Raw genomic sequence first — 17,800 nt, 5'->3', positions numbered from 1 at the left:
AAGAGATGGGAATGGAGAGAGAGAGAGAGAGAACCGTTTATGGGTATTCTCTAAACACTCCTAGTAGAATACATCCCCGACTCTTTTAGTGGGTATTATTTCCCCAATTACAGGCCAAACAAGTGCTGCCTCCATTGATCCATCGAATCTGTATCCATCCACTTGCATAACGAAAGCCTTTCACCCGCCCTCTGGCCAGAATTACCATCTAATTACCATCAGAGTGTCACACACAGGCATTTGACAATGACATCTCCCAGCTGAGTCCCCACCGTGTGCCTCCCATCCAGAAGCAAGTCGAGAGGCAAGTGCCCTTGCGAATGGGGAGGATCTACCTTCCATTCAAGTACTTGGTTATGCACTTTGATATGCGACAGTCAGTCAGTCGGTTCCGTTCTGGGGCTGGAGAGAAATGGAAACCCGAGTGCACGGAACACGTCGAATACGTAATCTGTGGGTGGTGCATGGGGGGTTGGGGAATGGGATTGAGGTTAGCAGATTGCTTTACATGTTTAACAAATAATAAACATTTATTATTTAGCTTACTTTTGGGGTACTTTCCACCTGCCAGCTGGCGGCGTAAATTGAAATGGAAACGATTGTAGCTTATAGCTTATAGCGGGGGTGTACTGTGATTACGTATTGATGATGATGATGATGATATTCTAGCTCAACCATAATCCCTCTCTCTCTGTTTTAACCACTTTACATGGCTTTTGCGAAGCGCATAAATCACTCAATTGGAAAATGCACTCTCGCTCCACACTGGTCTCTGTCTATCTGTAACCCCATCGCTCTCACCCATACCGCATCCACTCGCTCGGCTCTGGCCCAAAGCATAATTCATATGCTGCTTAAGCCTGGGCCATAAATTTACCGACCAAAGCAGAGAGCACACATTAATTAGAGCTCAAAGCGTACCTCTCGGCCACAACCGCAACCGCAAAAAGAACAAAGATTCGCGGCGCCCCAACCGAGGCGATCCCCAAGAAAATCGAGGCAAAAATTCAACAAAAAACATAGCATTTGGAATAATCAAAGTGTCAGTCAATCCAGGCATCGGAAGATGCTAATTCAAATCGAACAAATTGTAAGCAAACAAAGAAAACAATCAACGGAAACAATTACAGGGGCGATTAATTAGGGGGCCAATTCTTTAAGACAATTTCGGATATATTTTCTGTACTTGGAACTGCTGCCAATTCAGAATCTCTTCAGACTTACAATATGCTCCTTTAGCTCTTTGCTCCGGATTGGTCCCAGCCACTGATGTAATCCAATGTAACGCTTTTGTACCATTTTCAAGGCGGGCGCGCCCTGGGCATATGGGCCGCCCAGCAGGGCGCTGGCAGTCTCTAGAACCACCATTTTGTGGCTATCGCTTGGGCTTGTGATAGCTGTTGTGTTTTGTTTCACTTTCCGGCTGATAAACACAAACGATAAATGCGAAACAGATTTGTTGCCTGCTTTTGCTTTTGCTTTTGCTTTTGTTTTTGCTTTTGTTGCTTCTTTATTGCAGTGCTTTCTTTGGTGCACAAAACATTTCAGAGTGTGCGAAGGTCGGGATTGATGCAAGTGATTGACAAACTGTTGACTCAGTGTTTGTTCAATTTGTTGTTGGTTGTTAATTTTTTGGTCAGCGTATTTCAATTAAATTTAAGCCACCTCTGCGCCGTCAGACAGACGTGCCGCTCCGGCCGCAAAAGCGATGAGGACCCAAGAGGAGCCCAGCAACTGAATGGAAGGAACTCTTCGGGATTCGGGTGGCGGGTGTCGGGTTTCGGGTGTTATAATCTGCACTTTTAATCCTCAGACAACGCCGGCGACGACAGTTTCAATTTACTTTTGCCATTTGGCAATCCTTGAAATCAATTAAATGACACGCACAATCCATCCACAATAAAAATCTCTTTTTCTTCTCTTCTCTTTTCTTTTTCACGTTTTACGATTTACGATGTATTCTTCTTCACTTTGCATTCATTTCCCTCAACTGGAGTGAGATTTGACACTTTTATTTTGTATTTTCTTTACTTTTTAACAGGCACTGATCAGAAAATTTAGAATTTTCTTACAATTGTACAATGTTGGGGCTATTTGTACGATTGCACTTGGGAAAGCACATGGGCAGGCCACGAGAACGCGGACACAAACGACGAGACCACGACGTTGCGGCGTTGCGGCGAAGTATGTGATACGGAAAACCGGACAACCGTTATGTTCAAAAGTTCGTCGCGAACTGGCGAAACTGGCAAACTGCGAACTGATTCTGAAGTTGACGAACGAGCCGAGCGAAGAGGAACGAACGAAAACACAAACGAAGAGGAAAGAAACGAAGCGAAGCGAAACGAAACGAACGAGCCCCATAGACGAAGCAGAGCACCACTACCACCACAGCGCCGCCGAAGCAATTCCCCTAGCGAATGCATTCGTTCAGTAGAAGAGCGGCACGGCAAGAGAGCGCGGGAGAGCGCTTGGAGACTTTTTCACTGTAGAGTTGGGCGAAAAACACTTGTTGTTGACGTTTTTCCGCCGCGGCACACCCCAAACCATAAGTGAGAGCGAGAGACAGACACTTCGGCAGGGAGAACGCTCGCAGTGAGAGAGAGCGAACTGTTGCTTTTTGTATTGGAGACTCTTCCCTGCGGCGGACTCTTATACGCCTTATACGCTGCTCGCACAGCAGCAAGCAACAGCATTGCCAGTTGTTCGAAAGAAAGAAAAGCGCAGTTATCTTTTGTAGAATATCATCGCCAGCCGAAAGTTGCCGAGGCCTGCGGAGCGGTGGGGTGGGAAGGGGAGGGCTCGGGAGTATGCATTGCATAGATAAATTTTGTGCATTGTTTGGTTTGGCTCAGTCGCTGGAAAAGAAGCGCACAATTTGGTTAAAAACAAAAGTTAACAGGTTGCCACTGGGCTGGGAGATGGGGGCTGGAGAAGTTTGACTTTCCTGCTAGACCTATGAATCATTCGGGGTTGCATTCGCCCACAGCTACAATATTTAATCTTTAACAAAACTTACTTCAAAGTATATTTTAAAGTTTTTAAAACCATATTTCTTAAACACCTTTTTTGGTTATACTTTTAAGCCGAAAATTCAAATGTGGTTCATAATATTTGTTCAGCAGTTTTGCATCGACTGGACCCATATTCGTGTGATTTCATCATTCCTCTTTGAAGTTTCTAAGCATTTGATCGAATTTGAACCACAAATTCACAACGATACATATTTCAAGTGAGGAGATTGAGCCAACGAATTATGCCTAAGATCTTTCTCCTGGTAAAATCAAAAGCCATCTTTTATCCTTGGTTTTTAAAAGTTCTTTAAGTGCCGATAGATAAGAATAACTTGTCCATATTTCATCAAAGAAGCTTCTTCAGGTTTTCTTCAGCCATGTGTACATCTGTATTCCATTGGAGGCAAACACCTTTAACGACTTTAACCAAACTTTGACCTTTTTGGCCTGTTCTAGCCCTATGGCTACTGTGGAGAAAATTGTACAAGAACAATTTTAAAATATTTCAGAAAGTATTGTGGAAATTTATTCCTTTTCAGGGACAAGGGACTTCTATAAAATATATTTGATGTTAATACCTACAATGTTCCTATAAATAATCAAAATAAAAAGTTTATGCCACAACCTTTTTATGACAAAAGAATGGTTCTTTGCAAAATCAAATATTCTAGAGAAATATCCAGTTATAAAGATGTTCAAATAAACTTAAATATTCAAACGATTATTATCTAATATTTTGCATACGAGATGGGCGTTCAAAAGAAAGTCAAAACTCCAAAGACACGTCAAAAATGTGAGCCCCCTGCCAAGGGAGGCGCTCGGCCATTAACTGAATTTCACCAGCAACAAAGCAAACATGGGAGGAAAAAATAAACCAATTCTAACCAAAACGAGCTTCATTAATTATACACAACTGGATGACAAGTTTCAGACGCCTTGTAAGCATTTTAATGATCATAAACCAACGAAAAGAGCCTGGAGTTGAGCAAGCCCATGCGGAGTTTGTTGACTTCTCCAACAAAGTGTGACTAAACAAATTAAGCCGAGAACCGCAGAGAGAGACGACGGACGAGAGGTGAGTGATGAGGGGCAGGGGGCATAAAGCACGAAGAAGATCAGCAACGAACTCGAAGCGCACTAAATTACGAATTAAGTAAGGTTCGTTCGTAGTACCTGGCAACACATCAAAGCGAGAGCCAAAGCTTTTTGAGTGTGAAAAAGAAGCAAGAACGCTTTCAGCGAGTGTTGCGACTGAACACTGAGCAGTACTCGTACTTGTGTCTCTTCCTTGAAAGGATGAAATGAGCTCCTGTAGGGATTGCACTTAATCTTGTGCATACTTTGGACATTTTTGAAGGGCCTTAGTAACGCACGAGAGGTAACCTCTCGTCACCTCTGCAGATTACATTTTCCTACACGAACACAATACATATATCCTCAAACTCCACGTTCTACTACAGGGTAGGAGATGCTACATACATAAGCGGATTTCATGCACGACGTTCAATCGAGGCAAAGGCAACCTCGTCTCCATTTATGAAAACTGGAAAATCGCTGGCAATAAATGGAATATCCATCATCATCATTATTATGGTCATCATTATCAGCGTTCTCCCAAATGGGAACAAGACGAGAAAACAACATTTTCTGCAGCAGCAGGAAGAATCTAACGGCATTCGACATCATTCGAGAGGAGAATGCAGAAATGGCCCGAGACGAGATGGCCCGTCCACACGGGGAGACGGGCAACAGCAACTTGTTGCAAACCGTAGCCGTGTTGCAGCAACATGGTATGGGCGCATCGGTAATTAAGCGGTAGTTTCTTGTTGCGGCCACCGATCTGTTTCCCCTCTGCTCCGCTCTCACGTGATGCGTGATGCGGGTCTTTGTTTTTGTAGCCCACAAGTTCAACGGACGGAACACATGAGAAATTAGCACAGCAGCAGCAGCAGCAGCGGCAGCGGCAGCTCAAGAGAATTATGCAAACTGCGAGAGAATAGAGCGTTGCCGTTGATCTCTCCGTCGCTCGCTCCCTCTCTCTGGCCTAGGCAATGACATTCAAAAAAGCTGCCAGTCAGGCTTGAGATGGGAGGAGGAAGTTTGTCGCGCTCTCGCTCCCGCTCCCGCTCCCGCACTCAGCTGCTTGTTGTTTGTTGCTTTTGCTCTCTGCTGCCCTGCTCTGCTCTCGCAGTATTTGTGTATTCCAGTCAAACAGCTTTGATTCGAGTTCGTTCACCGCACGAAATACATTCGTATGGCATCAGCACAATACAATAATGATCATCATTATTGGGTTCTCACCAAATGGAGGACGGGACGCCTTGGCCTAAAAATATTTTCAAGCCAGCCTCCAAGCGAACCGCGACCTGCCTAACTGCATTCGGGGCCAAGCAAAGCTCTTGGCTTGGGCTCTCCTTTGTTTCTTTTTCTTCAAGCAGAGAAAAGCGAAGAGAGGGAGATGGAAGGATAATCCGCATCGCGATAAGCCATTCCTTGGATCTGGGATCTCCTATCTCTCTTGTTACAGCAATTAGCCGACCCGACTGCGGTCCCGCTCAGAGGATTGTGTGTTCTATCCGACAGTAATTAATTAAAAGCACTGCATAAATTTACAAAGGTTTTTTGCACAGTTTGTCTCTTGCTCTTTAGCGAGAGGGTGCTATTATTTTAGTCTCTGCTTTGCTTTGCTTTCCTTTGCTTTGCGACTTTGTCTTTGAAACATGATTGACAGTCTTGCCTCTCTTTCTGCCTGAATCATGCAAATCTTTATAAAAATTCGTAAACGTATCTGTCAGTCTCTTTGACAGCTTCTCCGTTACCGTTAATCTTTCTTAGCTAATTAGCAGTCCAGCTACTGCCAGACTCCTATCTGTAACTGTTTCCAGACGCCTCTTTTCCCAGCCCACTCTGCACGACTCTCCTCTAAACAAGTGGCACAGCCGCCGCCTGTTTCCATTCGATAGATTATGAACCACATTCGCGGACCCAAATGGTTTGTTCATTCATTGATTAAATATTGTAATTTGTATAATAATAAACACAAACTATAAAAAAGTCTGGGAAACAAAGTCACATTTCAATATGGGAGCTGCTGCTCAAAGAATTGCCTGATTATAATTATTGCCTAACACGGCACTTTTTTAGCAGATTTTCCACATCTTTTCAAGTAACTTTATTTTCTACACTTCAAAAGCCTTGTCCCCAGCGATATTGTACGTATCGATAAGCGAAAGCAACATCGATCTATCGCACATTTCCGAAACTATTGTACCTATCGATCCATTGGATTATGTTTGGATCAAAGTATCGAAGTACGATTATTTCCGAATACTATACAAATAACTTGCTTTTCATTCCCTTTTCTTTCCTCAAATCTCTTAGGTTTCCCATGAATCTGAAAGGGTATTAACGCCTTCGGCACAGCCTTTATTTACTGCTCACTTCTCTCGTTTACTTGTCGCATTTAATTTTAATTATGTGGGCCTATAAATTTACCCCTGAGCTGTGGCTGTCGCTATCGCATTCGCTGTTCGCTGCGGCTTTTGTTTTGCCAAATAAATTTGTTTAGTCTGTCAAGGGTCTATCGATAACGATAACTTAACGCGCTCAGCCGTGTGTGTGTGTGCGTGTGCACATTCCTCTGACAATGCATTTCATTTCATTTCATTTGCAATTCACACTAAAGTTAAGTGCCCAACCAGATACGACGGCACACACACAGACACACAGACACAGAGACCTGGAGGAACGGTGAACGGGGAACGGGGAACGGTGGGACGCAGAGGGGTTTCAAGTGTGTCAGTCGGTTGCATTGAGTGGGTGTCGAGACTCCGGCCGGCAGGGTTGTCAGGTAATTGAATAACGTCCTCGAAACGTAGTATATGTATATGAAAAAAGTGCAGTGTTTTGCACACAACTTTTTCTGTTCAGTTGGAAACGTAAAAAACAAAAAGAAGCGCGGAATATTTGCCCACAATTTAGATCGGTATGCAGTTAAAATGTTATTAAATCGATTTTGGTTGGAATATAAATTGTTTGCCTGATACAGGAATGAACCTTAATTACTTTTCAATATCTGAACAATGGCTCGTTTATCCTTGTTTTGCCTGCATTCTGCTGCTCTCAGAAGAGACTTAATGAGAACATGGCGTAGTCCTCGGTTACCATAGCTCCGCTCAGCACATACTCCTCCTCCCCCTTCCACTACGAGGACATACATATCTCGTCCATCTCCATTTCGTTCATTCATCAGAGCATCGGAACCACTGCTCATCTGTGCCGCCTGGCCCGGCCCCTCCACCACTCCACCACTCCACCGCTCCACTCCATTCATCGGTGGATGGCATATCTAAATTGAATTTATAATAGTTGACAAGACAAGACCTCGCCACTGAACCCAGCCACCGTCACCGCCACCGCCACCGCCACCCACCTCAGTCGGATGGTCATTCAATTCAGAGCAATTCTCATTCATTTACTTCAATCACTTCTCACATTTTTTTGCCCCAAAGAGGGAGACGGACTCCGAGCGAGGACTGAGGACTGAGGGCAAGCGGGGGGAAAAATGTGGCGAAAATTAATTAAAAATCAATTTGATTTTGATTGTTGACCGGCTTTCAACCTCACAACTACTCGCCCACTCTCCTCCCACCGACATCTATCTCTCTCCATCCATTGGTAACCCATCTATTTGTTCTCTCTCACTCACTGCCTCTCCCTCTCCCTCTCTCTCACCCTGTCTCGTCTCGAATGTTTAATTGACGTTTGGTACAATGTTTGACATTTTTGCTCCACGAACTGACGTTTTTTTTGTGCCTGTTTCTGTTCTGTTTCTCGTTTCGTTTTCAATCTTTTTTATGATTTTTCAATTATGCATTTTGTTGTCAATTTTTTTGGGCCCCAGGATCGGAGCCATGTTGTTGTTGTTTTTGTAGGGTGTACAGTGTGCACACCCACAAACAGAAAACAAATCAAAATAAAAGAACACTTTTAATTGAATTATTGCGCAAGGAAAATAAATAAATAAGTGGAGACAACGAGCAGCAGAGAAAGGGAGGAAGAGGCAACGAAGAAGCTCCATTTAAATTCGCGTATTTATTTATCGATAATTAAATTCGATTCAATTGATCAGGCTCGTACAAAAACCTACTTTCTATATAACTTGATGTGAAATGTATCCTGCCAACGAAAAGGAAATTAGTTTAAATTAATTAAAATGCACACATATTTTTTTTAGCTGCCTTTAGCATTGGAGGGAGAGGATAACCTTCCCTTCTAACAGACATTTTCAATGGCAGGCAGGCAGCAAATGCAATTTTGATGGCCCCAAACACGTAGGACACACAAAACTGGGGGGGCCAAACAGCAGCAACATTTTCATGGATATTTTGCTCGAACTGGAAGCCAGCCAAAACAGCGACGAGTGTCAGACAATGCAAATTAATGAAATGAATGTCAAAGCGAAGTGGAAGCGAGAGACGAGTACTAAGAGTAAAACGAGTATAAAACAACGAGTACAAAGAGAATGAAGAAACCTCAAATACTCTAACAAATATCTACTTATCTGCCTAATAATATTATTTATCATGACGTATTTTGTAATCGTCTTGAGAATGGTGTTCGGCTTTGTACCCATAAAGACGAATAAAGATGATCTGATCCTATACCTAAAAAACGACGAGCAGCAAGCTGGTTAAATTTCTTATAAGGTAGTGTCTTCCCCACATCTGCTCTCTTTCGAGGACCATCCGTTTGTCAGTCGTTGGCCAAACGTCATCGAAAGGGCACTATTTTTTCATTGTTTACGAATAGACTCTTACACAGAAAACAATAAAAAGAATATGCTTTGCTATACCACAAAATAATATTTTAATTTGATTTTGAATTATTTCGTATTATTTACTAGCGAAATCTATGTTCTTTCCTGTCAGTTGAAGCAATAACAAGCGAAGAATGCAGAAGAGTTCGTCTCTCTGACAGCCGATTGAGAGAGTTGATAAAGTGGATGGTCCTCAACACAGCGGACGACATCACCTTATAAGGTGCACCAACGAACTTTTCAACGAAGAATGACGACGATCTCTTGAACATTAAACTTCATTTTAAAAATACCACATATATTTACAGCTTAATATTTACAATCCACATAGATCGGCCAAGAAGTCTGCTGTCAGAGACGTTTAGCATTTTTATAGAATCGACAAACTTCAGGCGAAAGCAATGATACCCTCTCCAGCCAGGGTACAGAAGACACAAAAAACAGCAAAAGCAAAAGCATATGACAATGAAACACCTTTTTGCTTCCATTAAGCTTTAAACTGGCACAAAAGCAGTAAAAAAATCATTCTCAAAAAGGCAAAAACGAAATTAAGTAAATAAAAACAAAGCTAAAAGCTGCCAGCAAAAGTATTTAAATAAAGCGAATTTAATCGAATGCTTCGAGAATCACAAAAGTGGCAGAATGATAAAAAATAAATAATAAATAAGAAACGAAACCTTCGGTAAACATTACAATAAAAGATAATGCTGTCGCACCTTGAGATTGTATTCATCTTTCGAGTTTCTCTTGCCGGCGGCTTTAAGGAGTTGCAGCATTCCTTGGGGTTCCGTTTGGCTTCAATGGAACATTCCAATAGTTTCCCCATTCCCCATCTGTGCATTGGATCGGTGTACAGTCAGTCACGCACTTATCGCCAGGCATTGTCAGACCCAATTAAAGAAAACTAGATTCAGCCCGAAGCTTTCTTCCTATGCAGCAGCTGCTGTTGCTGCTCTTTGTGCTCCATTGTTGACTGATTGAACGAATGGCAACGGGAAAAGCTGTTGGGGCTCGTATAAGGCAAGAGATTCATCGACAAAGTGCAGTCACGCATGCGATTTATGACACTTGTGCTATTTTTGGGACGGTTACAATCAGAGTTCTTTGCTGCTTTCAGCCAGAATCGAGCATACGAGAAGATAAGCTAAGACGACTGATTCATTGTACGGTTGGAGTCACGCCCACCGTTCGACAGCCCGGCTGGTTGACTGGTGAAAGTAGAACATTGTTTAGGCCCGAGTACAGTCACGTTATTGTGGGGGCAGTCGTGATCATAGCGGTAGAGAGACAAAGGCGGTCCCCCACTAAACACAAACATCAAGCATGCTACATTATTGGACCCCAAATCAAATGACCTGCCCAAGCATCAGTTTATCGCCCGATTCGTTTCTTGAATTCCTAATTTCGAGATCTCAAAGTTTTGCCATTCTCAACCCCATTTCCGACACCAATTGTCACATTTGTGGTGTTTCGTATCAAGGGATTGCATTCCAAAAGAACTCGGAAATACGAGAAAGCCGAAAGCCATATCTACCAGATGGCCAAATCTTTCTCTCCTCTCTATCGCACACATTCTTCTTCGTACAATGTGCGTCCTCTGATCTGTTGACTGAGTATCGGGCATAAATGTAGAGTCGCGGACCTTGACGCGGCTTACAACGTTTCCGTTCGTTTCTCACTACTTTTTTGCTCACTTGTGAGCACGATGCTAGCATATTGCCTATTAGATAATCCCATATACGTGAATACCGTACATCTAAGATACTTTATAGTTTGAAAATACGCCGTAGTATCCCATGTATCTCCCAAATGCCATACAAGCGGCTTTTCCGGACGAAAGACTGCCCCGATTAGTTTCCCTTTTTTCTTCATTATCTAATCACGCTGATAAGGTGAGAGATTCCAATACAGTACTTACAGAGAAAAGACTTTTGAAACTTATCGACTTATTGGGGAGCCATATATCTTTACAGCTTTAATTTTGTAGCTTCCACATACCTGGAAATAAATAAAATGATACAAAAAATTAGTTTTAAAATTGAGCAGATAAGATCAAAGATTATTTCGAAAAAGAGATGCAATGTAATGCCCACAAACATGCTCCAGGATTATCCCGAGTCCGAAATTCTACTGGAACTCCACCTCTCTTTCATTATCCACTTTCATGGTCGCTCTCAACTTGATTAAAAATTATAACGCACTTAAAAATATGTGTTTCCGAGTTTTTTCGTTGCCGTTGCTGCTCGGTGCTCGGTGTTCGGTGCTCGGTGCTCGGTGCTCGGTGTTCACTTATGCCTCATTTAACCAAATTAAAAGTAAACACGAGCCAAGTGCAAAAAAGCAGGAAAATTAAAAGGAAATTCTCTGTGGCTCTGCGGCTCTGTGGCAGATTTAATCAGCGACGAGAAGCTACCCAACCGCGAAAAGTATGCAGTGGAAAATTATGAAAGCCGGGAGTCACAGAAAGAGAGAGAGTGAGAGGGGGGCGAGGATGAAAGTAGGTAAACACAGGAAAAGTAAAGTGAAAGTGAAAGTGACACGCCAGTGACACGGCCCAAAAATGAGCCTCATCCACAAATATTGAAGGGTACTTAAAGGCATCCCACAGACCCTCTATTCGAACAGATGGGAGAGCCAACTCATTTGGAATCTGTTTGGGGAGTAGGCGGAGGATATCTCGGGGAAATCAATGGAAATTTCAAAGCAGAAGCAGCGCCACTCAAATATGCAGCAGCATTTCATTCTCTCTCTCTCTCTCTCTCTCTCGCCTTGGCCTTTGTCTCTGCTGATGTCATCGGAGTCGCCTCAAATAGACCGCAACCAAACAGTTCCTCGAACCCCCACCACACCCCAACAGCCCGGCAATTCAGGCTGGCACCCCAAGGAGGGGCAGACAAACTAAATTTGTCCTGTCTTCTCGCTTTAGTGCTGACTCGAGCGAGCCAAGCGAGTCCTGGGAACAAACTTGTCAGCCCTTTTTAAGCCTTCCGATGTATTTATTTTGCCTAACTGATGGCTTTCGATGGACGTGCACTTTTCGAATAGCATTCGATTTATCCGAGGAATAGGGAAGATCTTCGAGACTCGATCCTTGTTTCCTTTGAGTATCTGTTTCGTTTGACTCTCCATCCCATCCCCTCCTTCATAATTCGATGATTACTCGGCACCAAGAAAGAGCATTCCGTATTCTGTCTCAAAGAAGCGGCTAAGCCTTCGACTTTAATGGCTTTAAGCAGCTACGGTCAATTTAATTTTCATGGCAGCCGGCAGGAGACAGTCGTCCGACCAGAAGTAAGTAAACGGCAAAGGACTAAGCACACATAGGGAAGAGGGATGTAGTAGGCATGTAGTGGTGTGTGTGTGTGTGTGTGTGTGTGTATCCTGCATCCCCGCACTGGCCAGGCGACAATTCGAACGAACATATGGAGGAAACAAAAAAGGAGCACACAAACCGAAACGGAGAGGAGCGGACGGTGGAGGAGAGGAAAAACTTGAAAGGAAAACTTGATTATAAAGCGATGACTTCACACTTTGCCGGACTACGGAAAACGGACTACGGATGCCGGAGGTGGGCTGGGGGTGGGGAGTGGCGAGTGGGTTAGGACATATAATTTTCTTTTGGCCTGGACAAGGACATTGTGCAAACAGAGGCGTGTACTGCATAGTAGAGAGGACGAGAGAGCAAGGCGATGGGGGATACGAGAGATTCTTCTGTAATTTAATACTTTTCTAATATGCAGTTGTCTCTGTCTCCACCTCTCTCTCTCGCTCTCTCTCTGTGTGTGTCCCTTTTTTGAGAAAGAATTTTAATAGAATTGGTAAGCTGAGTTGGGTATGCGCTCCCTCCGTCTCTCTCTCTCTCTCTCTTGCCCGAACGTGATTAGATGCCCAAAAAGTAGGCAATGAAATTTGGAAAATATGCTCTGGTGTTTGCCCCACACCCCACACCCCCACCCCTCCTCACTAGGTCACACTCAAACGGTTAAATGGGGATCCAAGGGGGCTGTGGGTGTGCCGAAACAGCAGAAAGTAGAGTCAACAAGTCGAATCGAAAGAGTTTTTTATGATGTCACACACTGTAGGGCAGAGCCAGTAGGGGGTTGGTGTGGTGGGGGGGAATAAGTAATTGGATTGCTTAGGATGGACATTTATCGAGGCTCCTAAGTCATCGTGCTGCCCCGCTGGCGCTGCACTTTCTCTTGTGTATATCCATTAAGGAGCGGTACAAATATCGATCGCTAGAGTATCGATAGGGAGATAAGGTATCGCTGGAGAGTATCGGTTAAGGGTACCATCGGATAGGTTAGGGTAAGGTCCCTTAGAAGTCCCTTTTTCCTAGATAGAACTCCATTTTCTTTCTTCGCTTCGAGCAATTATCCAAAACAACTTACTAATTCTCTCTCTCGCTCTCTCTCTCTTTCTCTGTCTCTATCTCTGTCGAACTTCGCTGGAAGTCTAGTTAATGCCATGTCGTCTCTGAAGCTACGTGCCACTTGCTCTGGTAGCAGCCACAACTATCCCGCCATATACTCGTACAATAGCGACAATTTGCCAAAATAAGAAGCACAAAAAGGAGAAAATGAAGCAGAGAACGAGAGCCGGTAGAGATGAAGAGGAAGATGTCGAAGCCAAAAATAAAGTCATGTTTAATGGTGCACAAAACACACCGTAAAAAGGCGACAAAAAAAGAGGAGGAGCAGGAGGAGGAGGATGCACTGAAGAAGCTCCCACCGAAAGGGGGAAAAAAGTGTCGAGAGACACGAAGGAGGAGGAGGAGGAGGAGGAGCAGGAGGCACAACGGGCAAAAGAAGTGAATGCAAAGTTATTTGATTAAGTCACTTAGAAGAGGAGTAGGACACGGGATAGCGATGGCGATGGGTATCCTTTGGCAAGGCTAGTCGCCCACACCACAGAGTAATGCCACTCAGACAGGCTGCGGTGCAGGGGGCGGAGGAGGGGTTGTGGTTGGGGTTGGGGTAACAGCAGCATTCTCGGCTCTGCATGTAATATTGACATATTGAACAAACGTGCGGCAAGCCCAAAAGTAAAATTGGCGAAAAGAAAAGAAAAACACATCGAAAACGCAAGTGCAACGCAGCAGCTACTATCGCAGACAGGAGAAGGGGGAGGGGAGGGAGGAGCTGGGTGCTAGACAAGGACACAGCCCGGGCTTAAAGGACTAAATTCATATTAAAAGTACGCGCAGCAGACATGACAGCCAGTAAGCGGCAAGGCGACAAAGACAGGGAGAGACACTCGTCGAGAGCGGAGTACAGTCATCGAAGCTGAGAGATGGGTGCGTGACTCACGAGACAAGAGAGCAAAATCATAAAAGAATCATCGTATAAACATCTCCATCTCCCATCACCAGCAACAGCTGATGTTACCAGAGCATAGCTAAAGCAAACCCTCTCAAAGGACCGCTCTCGAGGAGATGCACCTTTCACCGATAGTTGGCCGGGGCGCATCTCTAGCACGATCACCCTAGACCCGCGCCCATCTCTGCTTTCCACTCGAACCGCACATTCAGCTGCTGCAAAAATGGTCAGGGGTGAAAGGGGGTGAAAGGGGGAGAGACAAATTCTAAAATATATTGCCAAAGACTCGACAGCATAGACGCACGTACACTCCTTTGCCACTCGCCCACCGCGCCACCCCTCCGCGCGCCCTTTAGTCCTGCAGGAAGCAGAGCGGACGGAAGGAGAAGTAACCAGCATCGAGACACATTTTCTAATAATGTTTCAGCGTCACGTATTAATGCGTTTGTTTGTATCTTCATTTTACCCGCTGGCATTTTAATGTATTTATTTTTTCTCCGCTCTGCTCCCCTTTCTCGCCTTCCCGCTAGACCGCTCTTTGGGAGCCAACAAAGGAGGAGCAGAAGTAGAGAGAGATAGGAAGCAGAACCGTTCTCTAGTGGTTTTTTTTCGGGCATGTTTGTGCATGCGACACACTCGTCTGGATAATAATGAAGTACGTTTACGTGTAAACTCTATCTAATATGTATGCTAAAAGCTTCCACAACAAAAACCACTGGAATGAACACACAGGAGCACAGAAACAGGAGAGAGAGAGAGGTCGAAACGCGATGAATTTTTCTATTATTTCATCTGTCAGAGGGGAAGAGCTCGAACCCGCCATCCGAACCCCACAAAGGGGTTAGGAGTATCAGGAGTTGAAATTAATTAGAGCAGCTTTTGCTGCTTTCCGGAATCGAGTTGAGTGCTAGATGATGCTCTAGCTCTAGCTGGAGCTCTGTCCCGGGGAATGCGATGATGAGCAAGGGGGAGGAGGCGGAGGCGGAGGCGGAGCTACGGGGGCAGAGGCGAGTGGGGAAGTGTGAAAGGCTTAAGTGGCACTGAAGTGAATTAGAGCAAAGAGAACAGCGCCAGACTGATAGTTTCTGGTTGAGGTGATTGATTAATTGGAACGTGCCAGCCAGAATCCGAATAATTGCCCCACAGCACTCGAAGGAGTGCCCCCGTATGCGATAGGAAAGATTATTCTATAGCAGATAAGATAGTTATTAGGTATTTGTCTCATTATCGATACTTTGTAACATACGATACTTACGATAAACATCGATATGAGTGCAATGAGTGCAATTTTTCAAGAGAGACATCAGCAGAAGGCCGTTACGCACATATCCCATGCGAAACGCAGCCCTCCTCCCGCCCAACCGACCGAGTGGCGCTGCCGCATGACTCGCATGTATTTATATACACTATACGCACCCTGTGGTTCTGGCTTGGGCTACTTACTTACCTTAATTTGCCTTACTTACCATTGCCTAGTGCATAACAGACTAGTCTATGGCTAGTACAAGCACTCGGGGCACTCTGGGTTGACCCATGACCCACCTGAACTAGTCGTGGGTTAGTCAATGCTGGTGCAACGCCGGGAGGCTCTGCTTAAACACTCTTTTGCCCACTTGCTCGAAAACAGCCTCGGACTAGTCCGAAAAACCGATTGCCGATAAAAGAACTTACTCAAAAATTGTTTAGCTTTTATTTATGGACTAGGAACAGTCTGCACCAGTTGGCACAGTCATGGACCAGTCCGTATGGACTAGGAGGAAGTGGATGCTGAGACATGCCCTAGTTGAAGGGAAAAGGGAAATTACATTGAGATGGGAGGCTCAAGGGATAGGACTTTCAGAACCACAGGGCAGTTTTACTGGAGAAACCAATGGCATATGGGCACATCAATGGTTCCCATGATAGCTTCCTATGACAGTAGCTACCACATATGATATTGTAATCCAGTCTTGTCCATTCCATCTGGGACCAATTCTGGAGACAACAAAGAGGTCTCTGAAGAGGCAATTCCTTCCTTCTGCGTAAAGGAAGGTATTCCCTTCTTCCCTTCCTTCACAGCACTCTTATTGCCTCTCGTTTAAAACCGATCCAGAACTCACATTTCGATGCTCTCACACACCTCTTAAGGACATTCCATGCTTTCAAGTTAACTGAAAAGTTTGAAGCATTTTCCTGCGCTCTTGATCAACTTTTCTATTCAGAGCTTCTTGCCATTTTCCATTTCCGTTTTGTGATGTTGTGGAAAGTCTAGCATAGTACTCCTGGGCGTCCGTTATATACACATTAATACACTTTTGCATGAAAGCCACTTTACACTATTACCCCCCCACCAGGTGGGAGGGGGGGGAATGTGTGGACTGGCGACTGGGTGGGGGCAAGGGGGCAAGGGGGCACGGGGGGCTGGGTGTGTTAGCGGTTGGGTTATTGCAAAACTGCGCAACGTGGAAAAATTCATCAAGCGCAAAATAACATTGCATACTTTATGGCGCATTATGAAAACACACGCGCTCAGGACTTGAAGGGGGGAGGGGAGGGGTGGGGGGGGGGGGGGCAGGAATAGGGATAGGGGAAAGGGCATGGGCATGGGCATGTGGGAAAGCGAGATGGAGATGGAGAAATTTGCGCTACATTTACACAAAAACGTTTTAGAAAATGTGCGCAACATGACAACCCTACCCCCTGTCTCTGTCTCTTTCTTTCTCCCTCTCTGTCTTTCTCTCTCTTTTGCACACACTTAAAACTATTAAAAACATGGAAAACGCAAGCTGGCAGTTAACCCCGAAAACCGTTCCCCCCGCCCCCCCCCCATTCCAATCCCTTCTCCACCATCGAGTTATGCAGATAGCGCTCATGATGATGATGACGAGAGCCAGACACAGACCACAACACTGGCAGGGAGGGAGGGGAGGTGAGGTGAGGTCTGAAGAGAGTGTCGGGTGGGCGGAGAGCGTAATATAGCTGCGAGGACATTCAGAGTAAACAGAGCAACAATCATGGCGACGTCTACGAGGAGGAGGATGGCGATGATGATGACGATGGTGGCGTCTCTAGCTGACGTCAGCCAATATCCCTCCACCCCATTGGGGGGATATTTTCGCCATATGGCAGAGTAATGATAATAAACTCCTAAAAACACAGACACACGCACACACAGGGGGGAAGGGAGGGTGCGGGCGGGCCAGAGCAACAGGAGGCACAGCCACACAAGCAAAAGTGTCGTCATTCTGTCGGCATCCGAGCGTTCATCGCCTTCCAGGATGTCACTCGCATCTTATCTGGAGAACGAACTGAACCGAGCAGGAGGCCTCCTCGTCCCCACAGATGCAACGGCAACAGTGGCAACAGCAGCAGCAACTTTGCAGCTGCAACGCCCCAGCAGATAGTGCCAGTTATTTTCATTCAATTTCAAGCCAGCCCCGACCCCAGCCCCAAGCCCCCCAGCCCCCAACGAACGCCGGCTGGCCAACCGCTGAAAAATGTGCATTTTGTACGATTTCCATCAGTCAGAGAAGGTTGCGAGAAAATTCAAGCAACAGTGAATCAGAGCGGGAATGAAAAATAATGAAAAGGTTAAATTCGTATTCCATCCGAAAGTTAAGCAATGTTTGTGGTGGCAGAACGGGTTGGAAATTAGGGAAAATTGTTTTGAA

The 17,800-nt window shown here is 44.9% G+C and overlaps 1 protein-coding gene across 7 annotated transcripts in view; it reads right to left on the bottom strand.

Moving 5' to 3' along the window:
- Positions 1–17,800, bottom strand: part of LOC108154994 (maternal protein pumilio) — a 207,651-nt gene that overhangs the window by 94,923 nt on the left and 94,928 nt on the right. For 2 of the 7 annotated variants that reach the window (XM_017285539.2, XM_017285540.2), the window contains exon 1: positions 1,225–2,241. The exons of 3 other annotated variants lie outside the window; for them this stretch is intronic. In XM_017285539.2, the coding sequence (XP_017141028.1) occupies positions 1,225–1,368 (144 nt within the window). In that variant the 5' untranslated portion in view covers positions 1,369–2,241. Of the gene's footprint in view, positions 1–1,224; positions 2,242–17,800 lie in introns of those variants that run through there. 2 more of the 7 variants (XM_017285542.2, XM_017285543.2) reach the window with 1 other exon arrangement.

This window comes from Drosophila miranda, chromosome 2 (assembly GCF_003369915.1).
Source record: "Drosophila miranda strain MSH22 chromosome 2, D.miranda_PacBio2.1, whole genome shotgun sequence".
NCBI classification, from domain to species: Eukaryota; Metazoa; Arthropoda; class Insecta; order Diptera; family Drosophilidae; genus Drosophila; species Drosophila miranda.
The sequence above is the reverse complement of the archived record's forward strand: the minus strand, read 5'-3'. Positions and strand labels throughout refer to the sequence as shown.